Source organism: Mustela nivalis (genome assembly GCF_964662115.1).
Source record: "Mustela nivalis genome assembly, chromosome: 2".
NCBI lineage: Eukaryota > Metazoa > Chordata > Mammalia > Carnivora > Mustelidae > Mustela > Mustela nivalis.
Window position 1 is genome coordinate 175772137 of NC_139021.1, and position 18012 is coordinate 175790148.

Below are 18012 nucleotides of genomic sequence, written 5' to 3' on the forward strand. Positions count from 1 at the left end.
GTGATGACTTCCCAGCCGTGAACTTACTCTTGACAAGTACTTAACCCAAAAGGCGCTTGACAGCCCACACCCCTGGGGCCCTCCGTTTGTCAGAGCAACTCACTGTCCAGCTGATTTGCCAAGGGAATCCGTGGACATGCATGGCCCCTTCCCCAGAGGCTGGGCAAGGGCATAAAGGGTAACAGGTGGTTCTAGGTTTCACCTGGTGGCCTTAGACGATGTTTAATCAAACTACGAAATGCTCAAAGCATCCAGTGTTTAAGGACTCTTCTGCTCGTGTGTGTGTATGTGAACTAAAACTTCAAAGCTATTTGGTTTTTTATGTAAGATTAGTCATCATGCAAAACTCACTGGTCAAGCAGTTAATAAAATACACATATCCCACGGGAGGGTTTTGTACATTTCAGTCCTTACAGAAAACAAAGCAATTATAAATCCTGCACGGTCCTGAAAGGGAGGGAGCTCCTTCGCCTCTGAAAGCCGCCAGTCCTGCCAGCCCCTCGGCGGCTCATGTGTTGTAAATTCTCGAAGCCCTTTTAGCAGCAGTTTGGGCGTCCGGGGCATCTTCTTCCTCTTCCTCGGTTCGCTTGTGTTTCAAAAACAAGTCAGACTTCAAGAAGCGGCTGTAGCTGTCATACTTCATGAGGTTGAAGATCTAAAGGAGAAAAGGATAAAGGAATCTGAGGTTGAGGCTAATCGGACCGTGAGTCATTCTCTCAAATGTGTATCAAATTCCTATCGTGTGCCAAAGAGGGCAGCTACGTGCAAAACCCACAAAGCAAGTAAGTCTGGTGCCGGGCAAGGAAGATTTCTTGGGTGGTTTTGGTCATTAGGAGACAGACTCAGTGGAATATAATAGTTAGCCACACGAACGAATCTACCTCTATCTTCCTTGGAAGTACAAATGCACACAACACTGATTCACACCCTTGTATCAAGAGGTCCCTTACGAAACTCCACTGTTTGGTTAGATAACACAGATAGATAACAAATAGGGCTGTATTTCTCCAGAAACTTGAGATGGCGGAACAGAAACCATTCCTGTAGAGGGGGTGGTGACTGGAAAGGCCACCGTCATCTCAGATGATGCCAACCTTGTTAAGAACCCCCACCCCAGAAGTCTGGCATCCAAAATCTCAAATTAGCCTGTTAGGATGCCAAGAAACAAAATGGGGCTACTTGAACGCAGGCCGGGGAGTGAAATGACAGTGTTAGCAAGGAGAGGCTCCGGGAACAGGCCCTAATTAAAGCAAGCAGCCGCTGGCTACGGCAGGCGGACCCCAGCACACTCACACAGCCCAGCAGCACTGCTCTGGGGAAGCGAAGACTCTCAGATACGAAGGGAGGACCCCTCACGGAGCCTAACTCTCCTGGATTATCAGGCTGCGTCCTGCCCCGGCAGGTCCTCAGAGAACTGCCCCCTCTTCTTAGCCATGGTCCCTGTTTCCAGCCTCCCTCCCCTCCACTCCCACCAGATCCTTTGCCCCCCTCCTCCCTTGCCCTACGAAACCAGTGGAAAAAAAGAGAAGCATTTTCCGGCTGTTGCAGAATACAGTCTCTTGAGAAATCCTCCTTCTGTTTCTCTCTCTCAAACCTTTCAACTGAATTTTCAGGACATTCTGCAGAAGAAAAATCCACACCATGCACCCTGGTGTCTTTGCTTCCTGCACTGCGATGGGCTCAACAAGTGGGAAGTTCCAGGGCTGTCTAGAATGTCGCTCACTGCCAGGCGGGGTTATCAAGTGGGTGGTAAAACCCTGACATCGTTTAAATTCGACCTCTCCCAACACACACGCAAACTATTTTGAAAACTGAATGTCGGATAGAGCCGAAGAACTCAGAACGTCTGCCTGGGGGGTGGGAGACCTGGAACCTTCTGCCTTTATACCTTCCTTTTCCTGAGACGGCTTCACCCACAGGAGAAGCGCCTGAATCACTCTGCTGCCGTCTGAGTCCACTGCTCAGGGAAAGATTTAGGACTTTGTGTATTCCTTAAACTCTTGCACGATGGCCTGCCCGTCCCCGGGTGCCCTCCAGCCCTGCCTCGGATCTGCAGCTGTTCAGGAAGGACACGCCCCCGTGGGTCCCGACCTTGTGCCTCTCCGAGACCGTCACCTTTTATAGCAATCTTGCAATCTGAGACTGATGGGCTGACGTTTGGAGAAATCATTCACTTTAAAACAACAATAAAAAAAAAAAAAAAAAACCTCCCAGAAAACACAAAAATCAGAGTCAAGGGCAAGGCGGGGGATGAGGAATGCCATTATCGCTTGGCGGCCTCCCACGAGTGTGCCGTGCAGGTGGGGCCGCCCCGAGGCACCTGCCTGATTCCGCTCTCCTGGGCACAGAGCTCCCAGGGGGCCCCCTGACGTGCCCGCCCTGGTGGTCTGGCGGGAGGCTCAGAGTGACTCACGAACGCCGCCTCGTGAGGACCCCTCCCGGCACCCAGCTCTGCACCCCCCTCCCACTCCAGGTCCGCAGCAGATGGGACCCAGCACTGCCAGCAGGATGCGGTTGGACCCAAGTGTCTCGTCTGAAGTCTCCGCGTGTGGGAGGATAGCATCCTGTTTGCCTGCCGTGCTCGGAGGCTCACCCTTCAGAGAAGAGAAGAAAAAAGCCCCCAGGGACGGAGCAGGCAGGGGACGGAGGCCAGGGCGTCTCTTCGGCTGAGGGGGGCTGCTCTAGGGCAGGCAGGACTCGGCCTCCAGAAGATCCCCAGAGGCCACAGGCTCTCGGCACTCGATGGTGCCAGCGAACGCGAGGGGACAGGGCTACAAACTATTTAACAGGAGCATAAGGGCCACTCCTGCCATGGGCAGGTGTGAAATGCCCAGGAAGGCTTTTGGGCTCCGGTTGCCTCTGGCAGGAGCCTTCGCCCGCCTCCTGGAGCTATGCAGTCACCAGGCAGTGGCCGCGGGCATCGGACCCCTGTAGGAGAAGGAACCACATTTTCTGAGGCTGCAAGCTACCTAGCAGCTCATCCCTGCCCCCAGCAAAGGGTATCCTGGGCACTGGCCTCGGAGTGCACAGGAACAGGGGGCTCAAGTCCCAGGCCCCCCCCCATGGGGCTGCTGAGTGAAAACACCTGGAGGATAGAGAATGCTCCTGAAAACCCCTTCCCAGAAAGTGCCCAAAGGCAGTGTCTCCAGCTGTGGACCCCAGGCCACAGCCTCATTGGTCACAGAGCAAATGGCTGTGACTGGGGTCCTGTAAATCCTCGCTCAGTGAATGAACAGAAACTATCTAATGTGCAGCAACAGAGGGCTGACAACATGGGGGGCGGGGGGGGGCAGAGGAGGGGCAGGTACCATCCCTGCCGAGGGCACTTTCCAGGCCAGCACCAGGCCATGCACGGAGCATCCTCTCTGTCGAACCCTCACCGAGACCCTCTGACACCTGCTTGCAGAGAGAAGAGACAAGGCCTCAGAGACTCAGGGCTTTGCCCCACAGGCGGCATGGCCATCTACTGGGGCTGCTGTGAGACGTAACCCAGACTGCGGGGCTCAAACAACAGAAAGTTCTTTCCCACGGTTCTGGAGGCTGGGACTCTAAACCGAAGGAGTTGGCAGGGCGGGCGTCTTCTGAGGCCTCTCTCCCGGGCTTATTCAGATGGCCCCAACTTGGGGTGGCTCAACTTACAATTTTTTGACTTTATACAACACACATTGAGTAGAAGGCGTACTTGGAACATTGAACTTTGGTCTTTCCCCAGGCAAGCGATAGGCGGTCTGACCCTCTCTGGTGATGCGGACCCGCCACCATGGGCGCCAACGGCTCACGCGGACAACCATCCTACCTCCGTACAGCCGTTCCGTTTCCACTTCCAGTACAGTAATCCATAAACGACGTGAGATATCCAACACTTCATGTGTGAAATAGGCTTTGCGTTTGATGATTTCACCCAGCTGTGGGCGAATGGGTGTTGAGAGCACGTTCAATGGGGCTAGGCTGAGCCATGTGGTTCGGTAGGTTAGATGTGTTTAATATCCTCTTTAACTTGCAGTATTTTCCACTTACTGTCAGGATGTAGCTCCATATTGAGTTGAGGAAGATGTGTCCATGGCGATCTTCCCCCTGTGTCCTTACACGGTCTTCCCTCGTGTCTATGTCCTAAACTCTTCGTCTTAGAAAGAGACCAGTCATACTGGATTAGGGCCCACCCCCAATGACCTCATTTTACATTCAGTATCTCCTAAAAGGCCTTTAAACACAGTCACATTCTGAGGTCCTGGGGCTTGGGACTCCGACACCAGGTTTTGGAGAGGACACGGTCGGCAGCAACCCAAGAGAGAGGGGCGGGACGCGGAGGCTGGCCCCCTCGCCCCGAGCCCATACTCGGAACTGCGGGATGCGGAGGCTGGCCCCCTCGCCCCGAGCCCATACTCGGAACGGCTAGGCTGTCCCGCCGCTCAGCCGGCAGACCAGGAGGCAGTCACTGAAAATGAAGTCTGCGAAAGGAGTTAGACGTGAAAAGAATGCAACATGTGAATGTTACATGTCTAAACACTCAATTTTAAAAACGTGCTGAAATGAAAAACAATGATCCCAAACATGTTCCTCAAGAGTGTATCTGTGTAGGGGCGCCTGGGTGTTTCAGTGGGTTAAACCTCTGCCTTCGGCTCAGGTCATGATCTCAGGGTCCTGGGATCGAGCCCCCCATGGGGCTCTCTGCTCAGCAGGGAGCCTGCTTCCCCCTCTCTCTCCCCCTCCACTCTGCCTACTTGTGATCTCTCTCTCTCTCTCTGTGTCAAATAAATTAAAACCTTTAAAAAAAAAAAAAAAGGAGTGTATCTGTGGGGACACCTGTCTGGCTCAGTTGGAAGAGTGTGTGACTCTTGAACTCGTGGTCATAAGCTTGAGCCCCATGTTGAGTGAAGAGATTACTTAAAAAAAATTTTTTTTTTTTAATGTATTTGTATGTGTAATGGGAAACAAATATCCCTAAAAGTCAGTGTGGTGGGTTGAATAGGGGACCCACAAAGTGTATGTCCACCGGGAACCTCAGAATGTGACCTTAGCTGGAATAGGGTTCGTTGAGGATCTCACGATGAGACCGTCTTCCAAGGAGCGGTGTCCTCCTGAGACCAGGAAAGGACACGGACAGACACAGAGAGACGAGGTCCCATGAAGGCAGAAGCCGTGATCAGAGCGAAGCAGCCGCCAGCTAAGGAACACCGGGACGCCAGCCCCCACCAGAAACCAGGAGGGAGCAGGGAAGCATTCTTCCGTAGAGCCCGCAGGGGGGGGGCACAGCCTTGCCAAAACCTCAATTTCAGACTTCTGGCCTCCTGAACTGAGAGAATGGATTTCTGTTGTTTTAAGCAACTCCGTTTAGAACCATTTGTTAAGACAGCCCTTGGAAACCAACAGTCGACTTCTTGATTTCCGCTCGCTCCTACCTGAGCGCAGAAAATGGAATGGCTCTTGGCGTTCCAGAAGGTCCCTCTCTGATGGGGAGAACTGGCCTCACGGGGCCTGAACAGAGAGTATCACCTTCCAACACACCTCAAGTTGTCCTCGGGGGAGAGAAAGCAGGAGGTGGAGACAAATCGGGCTGGGGCTGGGGCTCCCGTAGGCAGACGGCATCCGAGCAGAGCGATGCAGCTGTCTGCAGCCTGCCGCGACGGTAAACTACCCAGCACCGCTGCGCTGGGCTCAGGGCAAAGGGAGCCCTCCTGCCCACGGGCATCGGTGGGCCAGGTCACGCCACCCAACCAAGGCCCCACTGTCCCCAGGTCCCAGGGTGCTACTGATTAGCCTTGGCCTTTCTGCGAGGGAAAACATCCACGCGGTGCTCCAAGTGGAGGTTGTTCCGAATCTGCCGTTCCGAGAAAGGACGCCCTTCCAGAAGCACCTTCGTCCGGGGAGAAGACAGGACACTTCACCAGGCTTGAAGGCCCCTCGGTGGGGATTTCATCACTGTCTGCAGCAGCACGTTTCAAAGCTAATCGTTGAACGCCGCTCAGACAGCAGGGGCATGGGAGGACCTCGGTGCGCACCCCCCCTCCTCTCCACACCCCTCTGCCATGCTACTTCAGCTGGATGCAAGGGGGAAATAAAGCCTTTAATGCAACAGGAAGTTCTTGTAGTGAGATTTTGTATTTGCTTCAAGAACCAGGGTCTTGAAAGAAGGCAGCAAGCGCCATGTCTAACTGCACCTTCTGGAACGCGCTCTCTGCCCACACACGCAGACCACAGACATGCTTTCCTACCCACGTGTACAGACAGAAAGCGTGAAGAAAGCAAGCTCCCTCCCTCTAGCCCTCAGGCCATGGAATGACCAGAGGCCGTGGGGCAGGGCACACACAGGGATGTCCATACCATGCAAGTTCAAGACCCCCTCCCTGTCTTCTGAGTGGGGTGCCACTCAGAAGGTCTGAGGGCGGCCGGCAGAGAGCAGCTCAGCTCAGCTCTTGTCCCAACCAACCAGGCTGTGGAAGTTTCTCTCCTGCTTCGGGACAGGCTGTCAGAGACGGACGCCAAGACGGGTAGGATCGAAGCTCCAGAAAGAAGGTGGGCATGGACCAAGAAGGAGCGCCCCCTGCTCGAGGGCGATACCCCTCACAGGCCCATGGGTCTGATGCTGTCCCATGGAACAGGGGGCACTTGGTCCACTTTTTCCTGGCGTCCATCACACTCAAATCCCAAGCCCAAATGATGTGCTTTCTATGTGGAGAGAAAGTATTTTCTTTTGCTTTCTGCCAAGGAGGAGACTTAAAAGCACCACCCGACCTTCTTCCCCTAAATACCTTTCTAAAGGTATAAAAAAAAACACCTCAAATTATTTCAAAGGCTGTCTTTCCTGCCCTCCTGAGGCAAACAGCTGTGGGAGATGCAGGGAGCCAACTTTTCTTCCATTTGAATGAAAACCCACAACCTGCCCTTTCGAGCTTTGTTCACTGGAAAATGCCAAATTGGGGACTGGATTTAATCCAGGGGCAGGTGTCAGCTGGCACCCACGAGACAGAGGCGCCAGGCCCAGCCATCACTGTGGACTTGGAGATCCAGGGCATGGGGGAGGGGGTGGACCCCGACCTGCCCCCGGAAGCACGGCAGCCCCTCTCCCCACGGCCAGGTCCTCACCCACCAGCCCACCCCTTCGTCTTGATGTCTAAAAAGGAAGTGTTTCTCTCTTCTTGGGTTCTGGGGAAATTCAAAGTAAAGACACTGCCAACAAGCAGCCGGACGCATGGTTCCTTTCTCTGTCAAGGGTGTGGCTGGGAGCATTGACATCTCACTAAAGTCTTTTCTACTTTTTTTTTTAAAGCATCAGAGGTTGAGAGCTTCCTTTCCTGTGGAGAAGGCCACCTCCCTCCTGCTTTCCCCAGACTAGACTTAGCACCAAGCCTGGGCGAGAGGGTCCTGGCAGCACTTGAAACCTGCTTTAGGTATAGGCACTGGCTCCCTCAGGAACATTCTCTTTCACGGCCCCAGGAAACCATGATTTCAAGGTGCCACGTGCAATGAATTTGACCCTCCCACTGCCTCTAGTTTCCTCGTTGGCCCAGGGGGAACCGACCTGGCTATTCTGTGGAATTCAGACCAGAGGCTTCAGGGCGAGAAAGGTGTGTAAAATGGTGCGGAGACACTTCCAGGAGCAGAGTTGTGTTTTAAATCTTTTGACATGGCACGATCTCAAGTCACTGAGCAGATTTCAAGGCACACCATTCTTACCCCTTCAGGGAAGGGTCTGGAAGGATACGGAACACACGGGGGTTACTGCTAGGGAGAGGGAAGGCACGGCCTAAGGGGTTTTAACGCTTTGGTTCAGCCCCTCCTGGGTTATGTGAATTTTCTTTTCTTCTCAACAACAAACGTAGTTATTTATCTACTAAAAATCATTTTCAGGAGCGCCCAGGAGGCTCGGCTGGTTAAGTGTCTGACTCTTGGTTTTGGCTCAGGTCATGATCTCAGGGTCGTGAGATGGAGCCCCATGTCGGGCTCTGCGCTCAACACGGAGTCTGCTTGAGATTCTCTCCTTCTGGTGCCCCACCCCCACTCGTGCTCTTTCTAAATTAATTAATTAAAATCTTTTTTAAAATTAATTTTTGAAATTAACCTGCTCAGGGGCGCCTGGGTGGCTCAGCCGTTAAGCGTCGGCCTTTGGCTCAGGTCATGATCCCAGGGTCCTAGAATAGAGCCCCGCATCAGGCTCCCTGCTCAGGGGGGAGTCTAATTCTCCCTCTCCTACTCCCCCTGCTTGTGTTCCCTCTCTCACTGTGTCTCTGTCGAATAAATAAGTAAAATCTTTAAAAATTAAATTAAATGAACCTGCTCAGAATCCTAGGTGACACAGTAACGGGTTGTGCTCATGGCTCTTGCTGGCCAAGTGGACCCCTGGGCCGGCCTTCCTCCCTGGAGCTCACAGCCATGGGTCCAGCCCGCCGAGCCGACAAGCCCAGCAGGGACGGACGCTGTCATGTCTTGTACAAAGGAAAACATGTTAGGCTGCTGTGACCAGTTCGTGTTGTAACTGACTTGGTACTTGAGGGACTGACAGGAATGTTCTAGAATCAGCTAGGCCAGCGGGACAGAAGAGCCCGGCAGGGCCAGGGAGACAGATGTGGGAAAGGAGAAGGCAAGAGCCCTGGCAGGTCTTTCAGGGCCAAAGACCGGGCTGCTGTGAGGCCCGCGTGAAAGAAAGGTGGCGGCCCAGGCACGGAGGAGGACGGCAGGGCCAGGGGGCAAGGCGGAGGGTCAGGAGGACGGCCTGGCCCCCAGGAAGCCCCACGCCCACGCGGGTTCCCCTCGCCCAGCGTGGAGACCTCGGGCTAGTCGGGTCACCTGCCCCTGGGGTGAACTTTCTCACTTGAGAGCCGAGGCTCTGGGTCCCGGCTCTGGCTGCTTTCAGGTGGGGACCGAGGCTCGGGGAGGGTGAGGCATGGCCACTCTGCCACGGCTCCGGAAGTTCCATCAAGCCGGGGTTTCTCAACCTCAGCACCGTGGCCATTTGGGGCTGGATGATTCTGGGTCGTGCGGGGCTGTCCCATGTGTCCCATTTAGCAGCATCCTGGCTTCCACCCAAAGAGCCCGGTGGTACCCTCCGCCCACCCCCGTTGTGACAGCCAGAAAGCTCTCTCCAGACATTGCCCAGGATCCCCTGCAGGGGGGAGGCAGGGAGGAGCCAAATCGTCCCTGGTTAAGAACTACTGCACGAAGTTCAAGTTTATCTTCATGTGACATTCTAAAGGACACGCACAGCCCCACCCACAGAGGGTCCTGAGTAAACACACCGAGGATAACAAATGCATTTCGCCTCCCAAGTGTCTTATCATAACCTCCGTTTCACAAAACAGGAAGCTGACGCCCAGAGAGGGACTGCATCTTCCCCCAAGCCTCCCAGCTACCAAATTCTAAAGTCCAAGGAAAGGGGGAAATGTTGGGTCTAAGGAAAAAAGGATGTGGCTGGCAGGGAGCAACTTTGTAACATCAGGGCACTGACTTTGTAGACGGCGTCACGGTGCAGGTCCGAGGGGCAGCAGCGCCGGCCAAAAGCCCCATGGTACAGAGGTGGACACAGAGGTCACACTAAGAAAAGGGAAGGCTGGACTGGGACGAGAGCCCCCACGGGCCCCTCCCAGCTAACCTGACGTGCAGAGAAAATGACGGGAAGTCTGAGCTCAGCATCCAGGAAGTGATGGGCAGTGCGGGAGGGGACGAAGGCAGGTGTCAGGCCATCTGGGTACGAATGATGAGCCATGGTCAGGAGGCTGCAGGGTCACAGCTCGAACAGAGATGGCTCTGCACCGAGTCATCACCATCCTCTTGCACAGCTCGAGGCCCAAACCTTATTAGCCCGACTGGCACATTCTATAAATAGTTACCAATCAAAATCCTTGGAAATAAACTGCTTACCACAGCTTCAAGGCCTAACCCCAGCCAGTCCCTCCCGACTTAGTTTCTACCATCTTCCTCACTGACTATATAGTCCAGCCATACTGACCTCCTCTAGTAGATCCCCACCCCAGGGCCTTTGCACTTCCTGTTGCCTCTCCCTGGAAGGTCTTACCTGGCTTCCCCTTGCCACTCAGGTCTCAGTCACCTCCTCAGGGAGCCCTCCTTGACCACAAGATCCATAGTAGGCCCCTCCCAGTCACTCGTAGCCCACCACCTGCTGTATTTACTTCATAGCCTTTATCTTTCTCTGTCTTTGTGGTTGGATGGCGGCTGATTTCCTCTCTGCACACACAGCTCCTAGCATGGTCCCTGGTACATAGTAGGCTCTCCCTCAAGATGGTAACATAAGGGAGTGAATGAAAGAACAAATACCAGCAAACCAACCAGAAAGGAAATAGACCTGCCAGCAGAGGGTTTTTAAAAGGGGGGGGGGGGGGAGAAAAGACACTGCAGGAAATTGCAGTTCATTGAAAAAAACCAGTTCTTTGTAAGGTCGCCTCCTCCTTCCTGCTTCCCACAACTTAAATTTGTCCTTTGATTCTAGGCTAAGGTTCCAAGGAAACAGCCACAGTCCAAGACCAACCCCCACCCCCACGGCTGCCGCCCGCTCCTGGCCATCCCAGCACTGTGTTGAGCACACAATGTTTGCATGAACTGAGCTAAATCAGAGAAAGATCTCTCTACTTCCCTAAGTTTTCAAAGGGATGGAGTTTTAAGCCCCCAAACTTCTTTTAAGATGTCAAAATGTTGGGGCACCTGGGTTGATCAGTGGGTTAAAGCCTCTGCCTTCGGCTCAGGTCATGGTCCCGGGGTCCTGAGATCGAGCCCTGTATGGGGCTCTCTACTCAGTGGGGAGCCTGCTTCCTCCTCTCACTCTGCCTGCTTCTCTGCCTGCTTGTGATCTCTGTCTGTCAAATAAATAAAATCTTTTAAAAAAAATGTCAAAATGTTGGGGTGCCTGGGTGGCTCAATCATTGGGTGTCTGCTTTGGCTCGGGTCATGATCCCAGAGTCCTGCGATCAAGCCCCACATCGGGCTCCCTGCTCAGTGGGAAGCCTGCTTCTCCCTTCCCCACTTCCCTTGCTTGTGTTCCCTCTCTCACTGTGTCTCACTGTCAAATAAATAAATAAATAACCTTAATTTAAAAAAAAAAAAAAAAAGATGTCAAATGTCTAACACATCCTTCATAGAACACGCCGACCACAATTCTGGCCTGATGCTTTGGGGGATCAGACAAATGGTGTCATCGTCCCACGGCACAGGGATGCCCTTGGTGTAGTGCGTGGGGCTCAGGGCCCCCTCGGTGGCTCCAGATATCGCTACGGTTTCATATTCAGTTTCCTTTTTCTGCCTCCGCTCTGCCTGTCACTTGTTACTTCTTGCTGCCCATCCCTGCACAGCCTCCACCTGCATTTCCAGCTCGCCGCGACCTGAGATGCTGAGCCTGCCGGAACCGTGTGTACAGCAAGAATAAACAGGACTTGGATGAAGACCCAAGAAGCCCTGCTTCAAATCAGACGCATGGACAAGGGGTCTTCTAATTTACTGCTCACGGAGGATCTTCCCACCCTTCTAGGCTCTGGCTGTGAACTAATGTCCTGCCCTCCCCCCACCCCAGGAGGGTTGAGGCTCCCTGATGTCTCCCTGCTGGACGGGGAGCGAGAAGCAGGCGGCTGGACAAAGCCAGAGCCACCAAGTGGGGCAGAGCTTGAGTTAGGTGAATTCTCTTGGTTCTACATAGGTTCCTCCTGGCTTCAAACTCCTGCACTTAGAAAAACAGCATCCTCCAAGGGCGTCTTTTGGGAGCAGAGAGCCACAGGCTGTGCTGAGCACACATTTTGATAGTCACCAGCAAGGCTTTTGAGGGGCAGAGTTTTCCCAAAGTGGAACAGAACGCAGGAGCCCTCCCCAGGGGCTCCCTGTGGCATCAGCTCAGATTCCAAATACCTTGTTTCCATCCTGTTGTGCCTTTGGAAGATGGTGCCTCTTTCTCCCTCTCAAATAAGTGAATTTTAGCAACAGGAGACACAAGTGCTTTCTTCACATTAAGCACTTTGAACTGCACTGTGGCACATGCGTACTTACAGGAAAGAGAAGGATGGAAAATCTAGAAGTCAAACATTATCCATGGCTTTTTTTCCAAGTACAGAATTATGAATTTTTTCATCTTTATACTTTGATTTTCCAAGGTTCTTTTGTTAAGCATATATGACTTTTGATAGTTAAATGAGGGTAATTTAAACAATATTTTTCTTTGGGGGTGATTCAGCCAGTTAAGCATTTGCCTTCGGCTCAGGTCACAGTCTTGGGGTCCTGGGATCGAGACCCGCATTGGGCTCTCTGCTCAGCAGGTATGTTCTTCTCCCACCCCCTCTGCATCTGCCCCTGCTTGTGCTCTCTCTGTCTGTCACCCCCTCCTTCTCTCTCTCTCGAATGAATAAATAAAATCTTTTAAAAATATTTTTTTCTTTGTCGTTTAAAAAAAGATCGGCCTCTGTCCCTTGTGCCTCCTCCTTTCCGTCCCAGCAAAAACCCCCAGCGTCTGCGGCAAGTGGAGCGTGCCCGGTCACAGGGGTCCAGTCCACCCTGAGACGTGCTTCAGACCCAACTGCAGGACATCTGGGTCCTTGGGAGCCCGAGGTCCCAGGGAGTGGAGTGATGTCAGTGGACTGCATTCCTCCCTACTACCTCGGCTTCTGCGGCCCTGGACGATGGGGTTGCCGGTATTCACCTGGCCTTTCCAGTCCCTCTGCTCCAGCTGCTTTGAAGAGCCATGAGGGGCCCCCACGTATCCAGGCTGTGGGCGTGGCAGAGAGTGCATGGTCTTTGAAGGCAGGTGGACAAGAACATCTGGCCTCCAGCATGTCCTGTTACCTGTGTGACTCTGTACTAACAAACCACTGAGTCTCCTTGAACCTTGCTTTTTGCATCACCAAAATGGGAGTAATAATAATGCACGCAGAAGATTAATGAGATGGGACAAGCCAAGTAGACATGAGACGCTGAAGGTACCCTGAACAGTAAACACTGCTCTTAGTGAAAATATCCAGGACACAGGGGGTTCAGTCCAGGTTCTCAACCCTGCCTGTACTTTCAAGTTCCCTGGGAAATTTTAAAAGACTCTGAGGTCCATCGGGCGCGAGCCCTACGTGAGGCTCCACACTTGGCAGGGAATCTGCTTCTCCTTCTCCCTCTGCCCTTCCCCCACCCCAGCTCGATCTCTCTCTCTCTCTCTCTCAAATAAATAAATCTTTAGAAGAAAAAAAAAGACTCAGCGGTCCAGGTCGGGGCAAAGATCCTCATGCAGCTATGGACACAAGAAGTGCCTTTTCACTGTCCATTCTACTTCCTTTCCAGCCACAAATCCATGTCCATGGCTTCCTTCCCATTGGCTCAAAACCACCGCCTCCAGGAAGCCCTCACCAAGTCACCCACATCCACTGGAATTCCTTCAACACCTAAATTTGGTTCAGGATTCAACTCACACGGAGTTTGCACTGCGCGCCCTGTCGCCGCCACGTCAACTTGAAAACATTCTCGAGCCACTTTTTACCTTTGTATTTGGTACCAATATACTTGTTTCCTAACCTGACGCTGAGCAAGGATGGATGCTGGCACAGGCTCCGGGCTCTCTACTCCAGACGATCCAAAAAAGGCCAACCGAGGCACTGTACCGGTTCCCAGAGTGTGGTGTTAGGACCTGAAGCAGGAACTAGTTAGGAAGGCAAAGTCTCAGGCCACCCGGGAACCATCGCACTGGCAGATTAACTCTGGGGGTGAGGCCCAGCGTCTGTCTGATCAAGCCCTCCAGATGGGTCTGGGCTTGCTCACCTTGGAGGGCTGCTGAATGAAGCTAAAAGCCAATTTCCACCTGGGAGTCAAAGAAGGCCTTTTTTGCTCCCTCGCCCCAGAAGGGGCCAGCAGAAGTTTGATATTGGTCCGTGTTCCCTCATCGACAAGTGTATAGGTAACATTTCGTAAGCACACTCTGAAGAGTCACATCTGCAAATTCATGTCTAAAATCTCTGGAGTGTAGTTTCGTCCCTTTTCCTATTACCACTGGCATAGCTCATAAAAAAACTTGCCAGAAAACTAATGTACCCCTTAGAGGTCCATTTCTTAAACTCAATTTGTCCTGCTTTAAGTGGAATAGAGTGCCCAACATTAACCTTTTCCTTAAAACTCAGGAGCCTCACTATGAACTCACTCACAACCTAGGGCCCCCAGAAGTGGGTGGCTGTGCTTAGATACTGGCACAAAAACAGCCCCAGGATGAGTACCACTGTGAGTCCTTGCGCTTACTTTCTAGATTTTTCTCTCTGTTCCTACCTGCAGCAGCTACGTGTTGCTTCCTCAGTGTGGGTCCCTCAAATAGCTCCAGCCTCCCTTCTAATCTGGGTTGAGAAGAAAGATAACCCTGCTGGTTCAAACTGTGTGTAGACCAAAAGTAGGCAGGCCTGAGGGAGCCTCCTATGGGTCAAATCCCAAGCCTGGCATTCCAGTCCCCTCTCATTCACCAACCACGGCCCTTCAGTGCGCCTCAACTTGCCCAGCCGGAGAGATAGCTTCTGGGGAACCTAACATTCTTCCAGCCTGGGAATAAGTGTCACATCCGGGGGCAGATAGGGCAGTCAGATTACCTGGTCCTGGAGTTTCTGGAACATCAGTGGGTGTGGTTCTTCTAGTATCTTCTCATTGAGCCGGGATTGCCCTTCGACATTGACTTGTGACGAGGCCTTACTGGACAGAAAGGTCATGTAGATCTCTTTTGCCTTTTCCTGCATCTGGAGGAGACAGGGGGAGCCTGTTACCTGGGAGCCCAGCCCTTCCTGCCTGAGCCCAGTTCTCTATACCAGCCAGACCCAGAAGCTGCGGGAAAAGCAGCCCCATAGCCCTTTGGGGCTCTGGCTGCCGTCCCGGGGCTAAGCGCTGTGTGGGAGGGCTCGTGCTGGACCCAGCCCCTGCCGCCATCCCTGCCACACATCTGAAGCCACTTGTCCTGTCAGGAAACTTCAACACTATCCATTCGGAAATGATGACAGAAAGCATCCCGGCCCAGAGTGGATGGTAGTCTGCGCCATTCAGGACCATCCTCGGAAGTCCCCAAATGAAGGAGAAAGAAGCCAGGCCCTAAAGGCCCCACACTGCAGGGCTCTATTCCCATGAAATATCCAGAAGAGGCGGATCCACAGAGACAGAAAGCTGAGGGGTGGCCCAGGGTTGGGGGAGGGGGCAAGGAGGAGTGACTGCAAACGGGTAAGGGGTTTCTCTGCAGGGCAGTAAAAGATTTCTGGAACTGGATTGTGTGAAGGTACCTTATGCCGCTGAACTGTGTACTTTAAAATGATTTAAAGCAGTAAAAATGAAAGCCCTAAAAAAATGGTTAAGTGGTAAGATTTGTGCTATGAGTGTAACAGTGCAATTAAAAAGTCAAGTTTGGGGCGCCTGGGTGGCGTGGTCAGTTAAGTGTCCAACTCCGGATCTCAGCTCAGGAGGCAGAGACCCACGTTGGGCTCTATCTTGGGTGTGGAGTCTTAAGATTCTCTCTCCCTCTGCCCCTCCCCCCTCTAAAAAAGTAAAATTAAAATTAAACATAGAAATAAACATAAAAAACATCAAGTTAAACCATTCACAGTATGCCAACCAGTCTTCGAGAACCTACTATGCCCTTTATAGCCATGACCCCATTTCCCTAATCCCCTGAGCATCCAGCAAAGGGCCATTTCCTGGTGACACCACTTCCCTGATGAGGACACAGAGGAGGTGATGTGGCTTATTCCAGTCTTGACTACCCTTCCCCACCCTGTCCCTGTTTCACACCTGTGAGAGACATCACCCCCTCCAGGGGTCCAGTCGGTCCACGTTCCAGGACAGGGAATGTTTTGGTGCCGGGATATGAGTCTAAGCAAAAGGGAAAAGGCTTGCTGCTGCCCTGAGTCCCAAGTGCAGTCCTGCTGGAAAGCATCAGTCCTAAGTGGAGACAGGCCCTTAAAATTCTTCTAAGCACAGTTGGAAAAGATATGCCCACGTGCACTCAGGATGCTGCAAAAACCTGGAGCAGAAACACTTAGCATAAGTGCTCTGTCTTAAAAACAGCACGCCTGCTTGCTGCGTGGTCCTCCAGGGCAACTCCAGAGCCCTCTGTTTTCTCCTAGAGAAAGGAGGCACCTCACTGGCAACGAAGATGGGGGTCGGTTCTCTGAACATCACTGACTTACCCAGTACCTCGCCCCACAGCAAGTCGGGAGACAAATGCTTCTGACCTGCAGCCATGGAGCCATGACCGGTTGGGGGCGGGGACAGGGGGGCTTCCTGAGGCCCAGAAAAGTGCCATTGTCTTCAGAGAGCCCACCTGGGACCCCTCACAGGCTGCCGAGCTCGGCTCAGGGAAGCCCAAGCTCTGGAAACATTCAGACTTCTAGAAACCACCAGAAGACTCCAAAGGAGCCTTGAAACAAGGGGAGTTTAACTGATTTTGGTTCCAGGGACTGGTTGATAAAAGACACCATGACGGGGGCGCCTGGGTGGCTCAGTGGGTTAAGCCGCTGCCTTCGGCTCAGGTCATGATCTCAGGGTCCTGGGATCGAGTCCCGCATCGGGCTCTCTGCTCAGCGGGGAGCCTGCTTCCTCCTCTCTCTCTCTCTGCCTGCCTCTCTGCCTACTTGTGATCTCTCCCTGGCAAATAAATAAAATCTTTAAAAAAAAAAAAAAAAAAAAAGACACCATGACGGTCCTACCCCCCCCAGAAAAAAAGTCTTGACAGTATGGGGTCAACGTCTCAGGCCACAGTGTCATTTCTGGATCAACTATTGCCAAGAACCATTAATTGATGTCCAACTCAGCAACACAGTAGCCTCTCGGGGCTTCTCCAAGGGACAAGTCTGGAGGCCATCGCAGAGATCCAAGCGCTCTGGAGCTTCTTGCCTTTCCAAGGCCCACCATGACTCCATGAAGTCAAGAGCTTCACTCCCACCACCCCTTCTGTCCGCGAGGAGCAGTTTTGGAAACCACTTCCTGTCTTAACAATACTTCATGAAAATACAATTTCAGCTAGTCTGATCAGCAGACTCCATGCAGAGCTCTGGAAATAGAAATCACTCTGGGGCTCCCTTTCCCCTTGAACACTCACACAGACACACACACGCACACACACACACACACACACACACACACACACATGTTTTCCAGATGAATCCAGGCTCTCTTGGGTGGTTCCGCAAAGGAGAAGTGTAATGAGTAGCTTGAGGCTTGGAGGTGGGGGGCGGAGCAGAAGGAGAGGAAGCAGGTTGGGGGCCTGAAGGTACGCTAGCCTCTGGGGTGCTAAGCCTCACCCACCCTGAGGTCCCCAGCCACCCCTCCTGAGTCTGTCTGGAAAGATGGTGGGGTCCCCGAGGCACACAGTGTGGGGCCAACCTGGTCCATGGCTGCCCCCACCCCCGGCTGAACACACAGAGGGGACTGGCTTCAGCCCCAGAGCTTATCTGCGCTGGGATAGGAAGCGTGACCAAAAAGGGAAACCCTTAGACTGCAGACCACACGCCAGTCACGGGAAGGCCTGATGCCCATGCCGAGAACTCTGAACAAAAAAGAAGAACCAGGTCTCTTGAGTTATTTTGGTAGAGTTTCCATAGCTTTGTTAACCCTATTCTAGCTCCCGCCGGGAAGAGAACAGAAAATGGTGGAGCGGCCCAGGGCTACGGTTCCAGGTATGAGCTGGAAGGAGGCTGCCCTTCCCCAGCCCTGCCAGCCTCCAGCAGGGCACCTGCTCCGCGGAGAGCAGGCAGGCCCAGCGTCCGACCCTGCCCGACTAGAAGGTGCTGGAAAAGGATCCCCGCCCCCGGGGCCCAGGTGATGACTCCTGGCATCAACCTGAGGCCTGTCTGTGGGAGTGTTGGCCCCCAGATGAGCTTCTCCCAGACGCTGCTTGAATCTGGGGCTTTCCTTCCCGCCTGGTGATGCGTCAGCCCTAACAAGACTCAGGCAGAAGTCAGTGCTCAAACTGATCCCTCAGCAGATGCATGTTGAGAAGCAAATCCGCTTGAGTATCGGCCCTAGACACAGCAATCAACTCAGGACAACAGAAGCATCAGCATTCCAGAGCTCAGAAGAGCGTTG

At 53.1% G+C, this 18012-nt stretch overlaps 1 protein-coding gene across 2 annotated transcripts in view; it reads right to left on the reverse strand.

The window, feature by feature from the left end:
• Nucleotides 1-300: 300 nt before the first annotated feature.
• RGS10 (regulator of G protein signaling 10) overlaps nt 301-18012 on the reverse strand; it is a 38352-nt gene continuing 20640 nt past the window's right edge. For both annotated transcript variants that reach the window (XM_082720308.1, XM_082720309.1), the window contains exons 4-5: nt 14538-14681; nt 301-655 (exon numbers count right to left, since the gene is read on the reverse strand). In XM_082720308.1, the coding sequence (XP_082576434.1) occupies nt 509-655; nt 14538-14681 (291 nt within the window). In that variant the 3' untranslated portion in view covers nt 301-508. The remainder of the gene's footprint in view (nt 656-14537; nt 14682-18012) is intronic.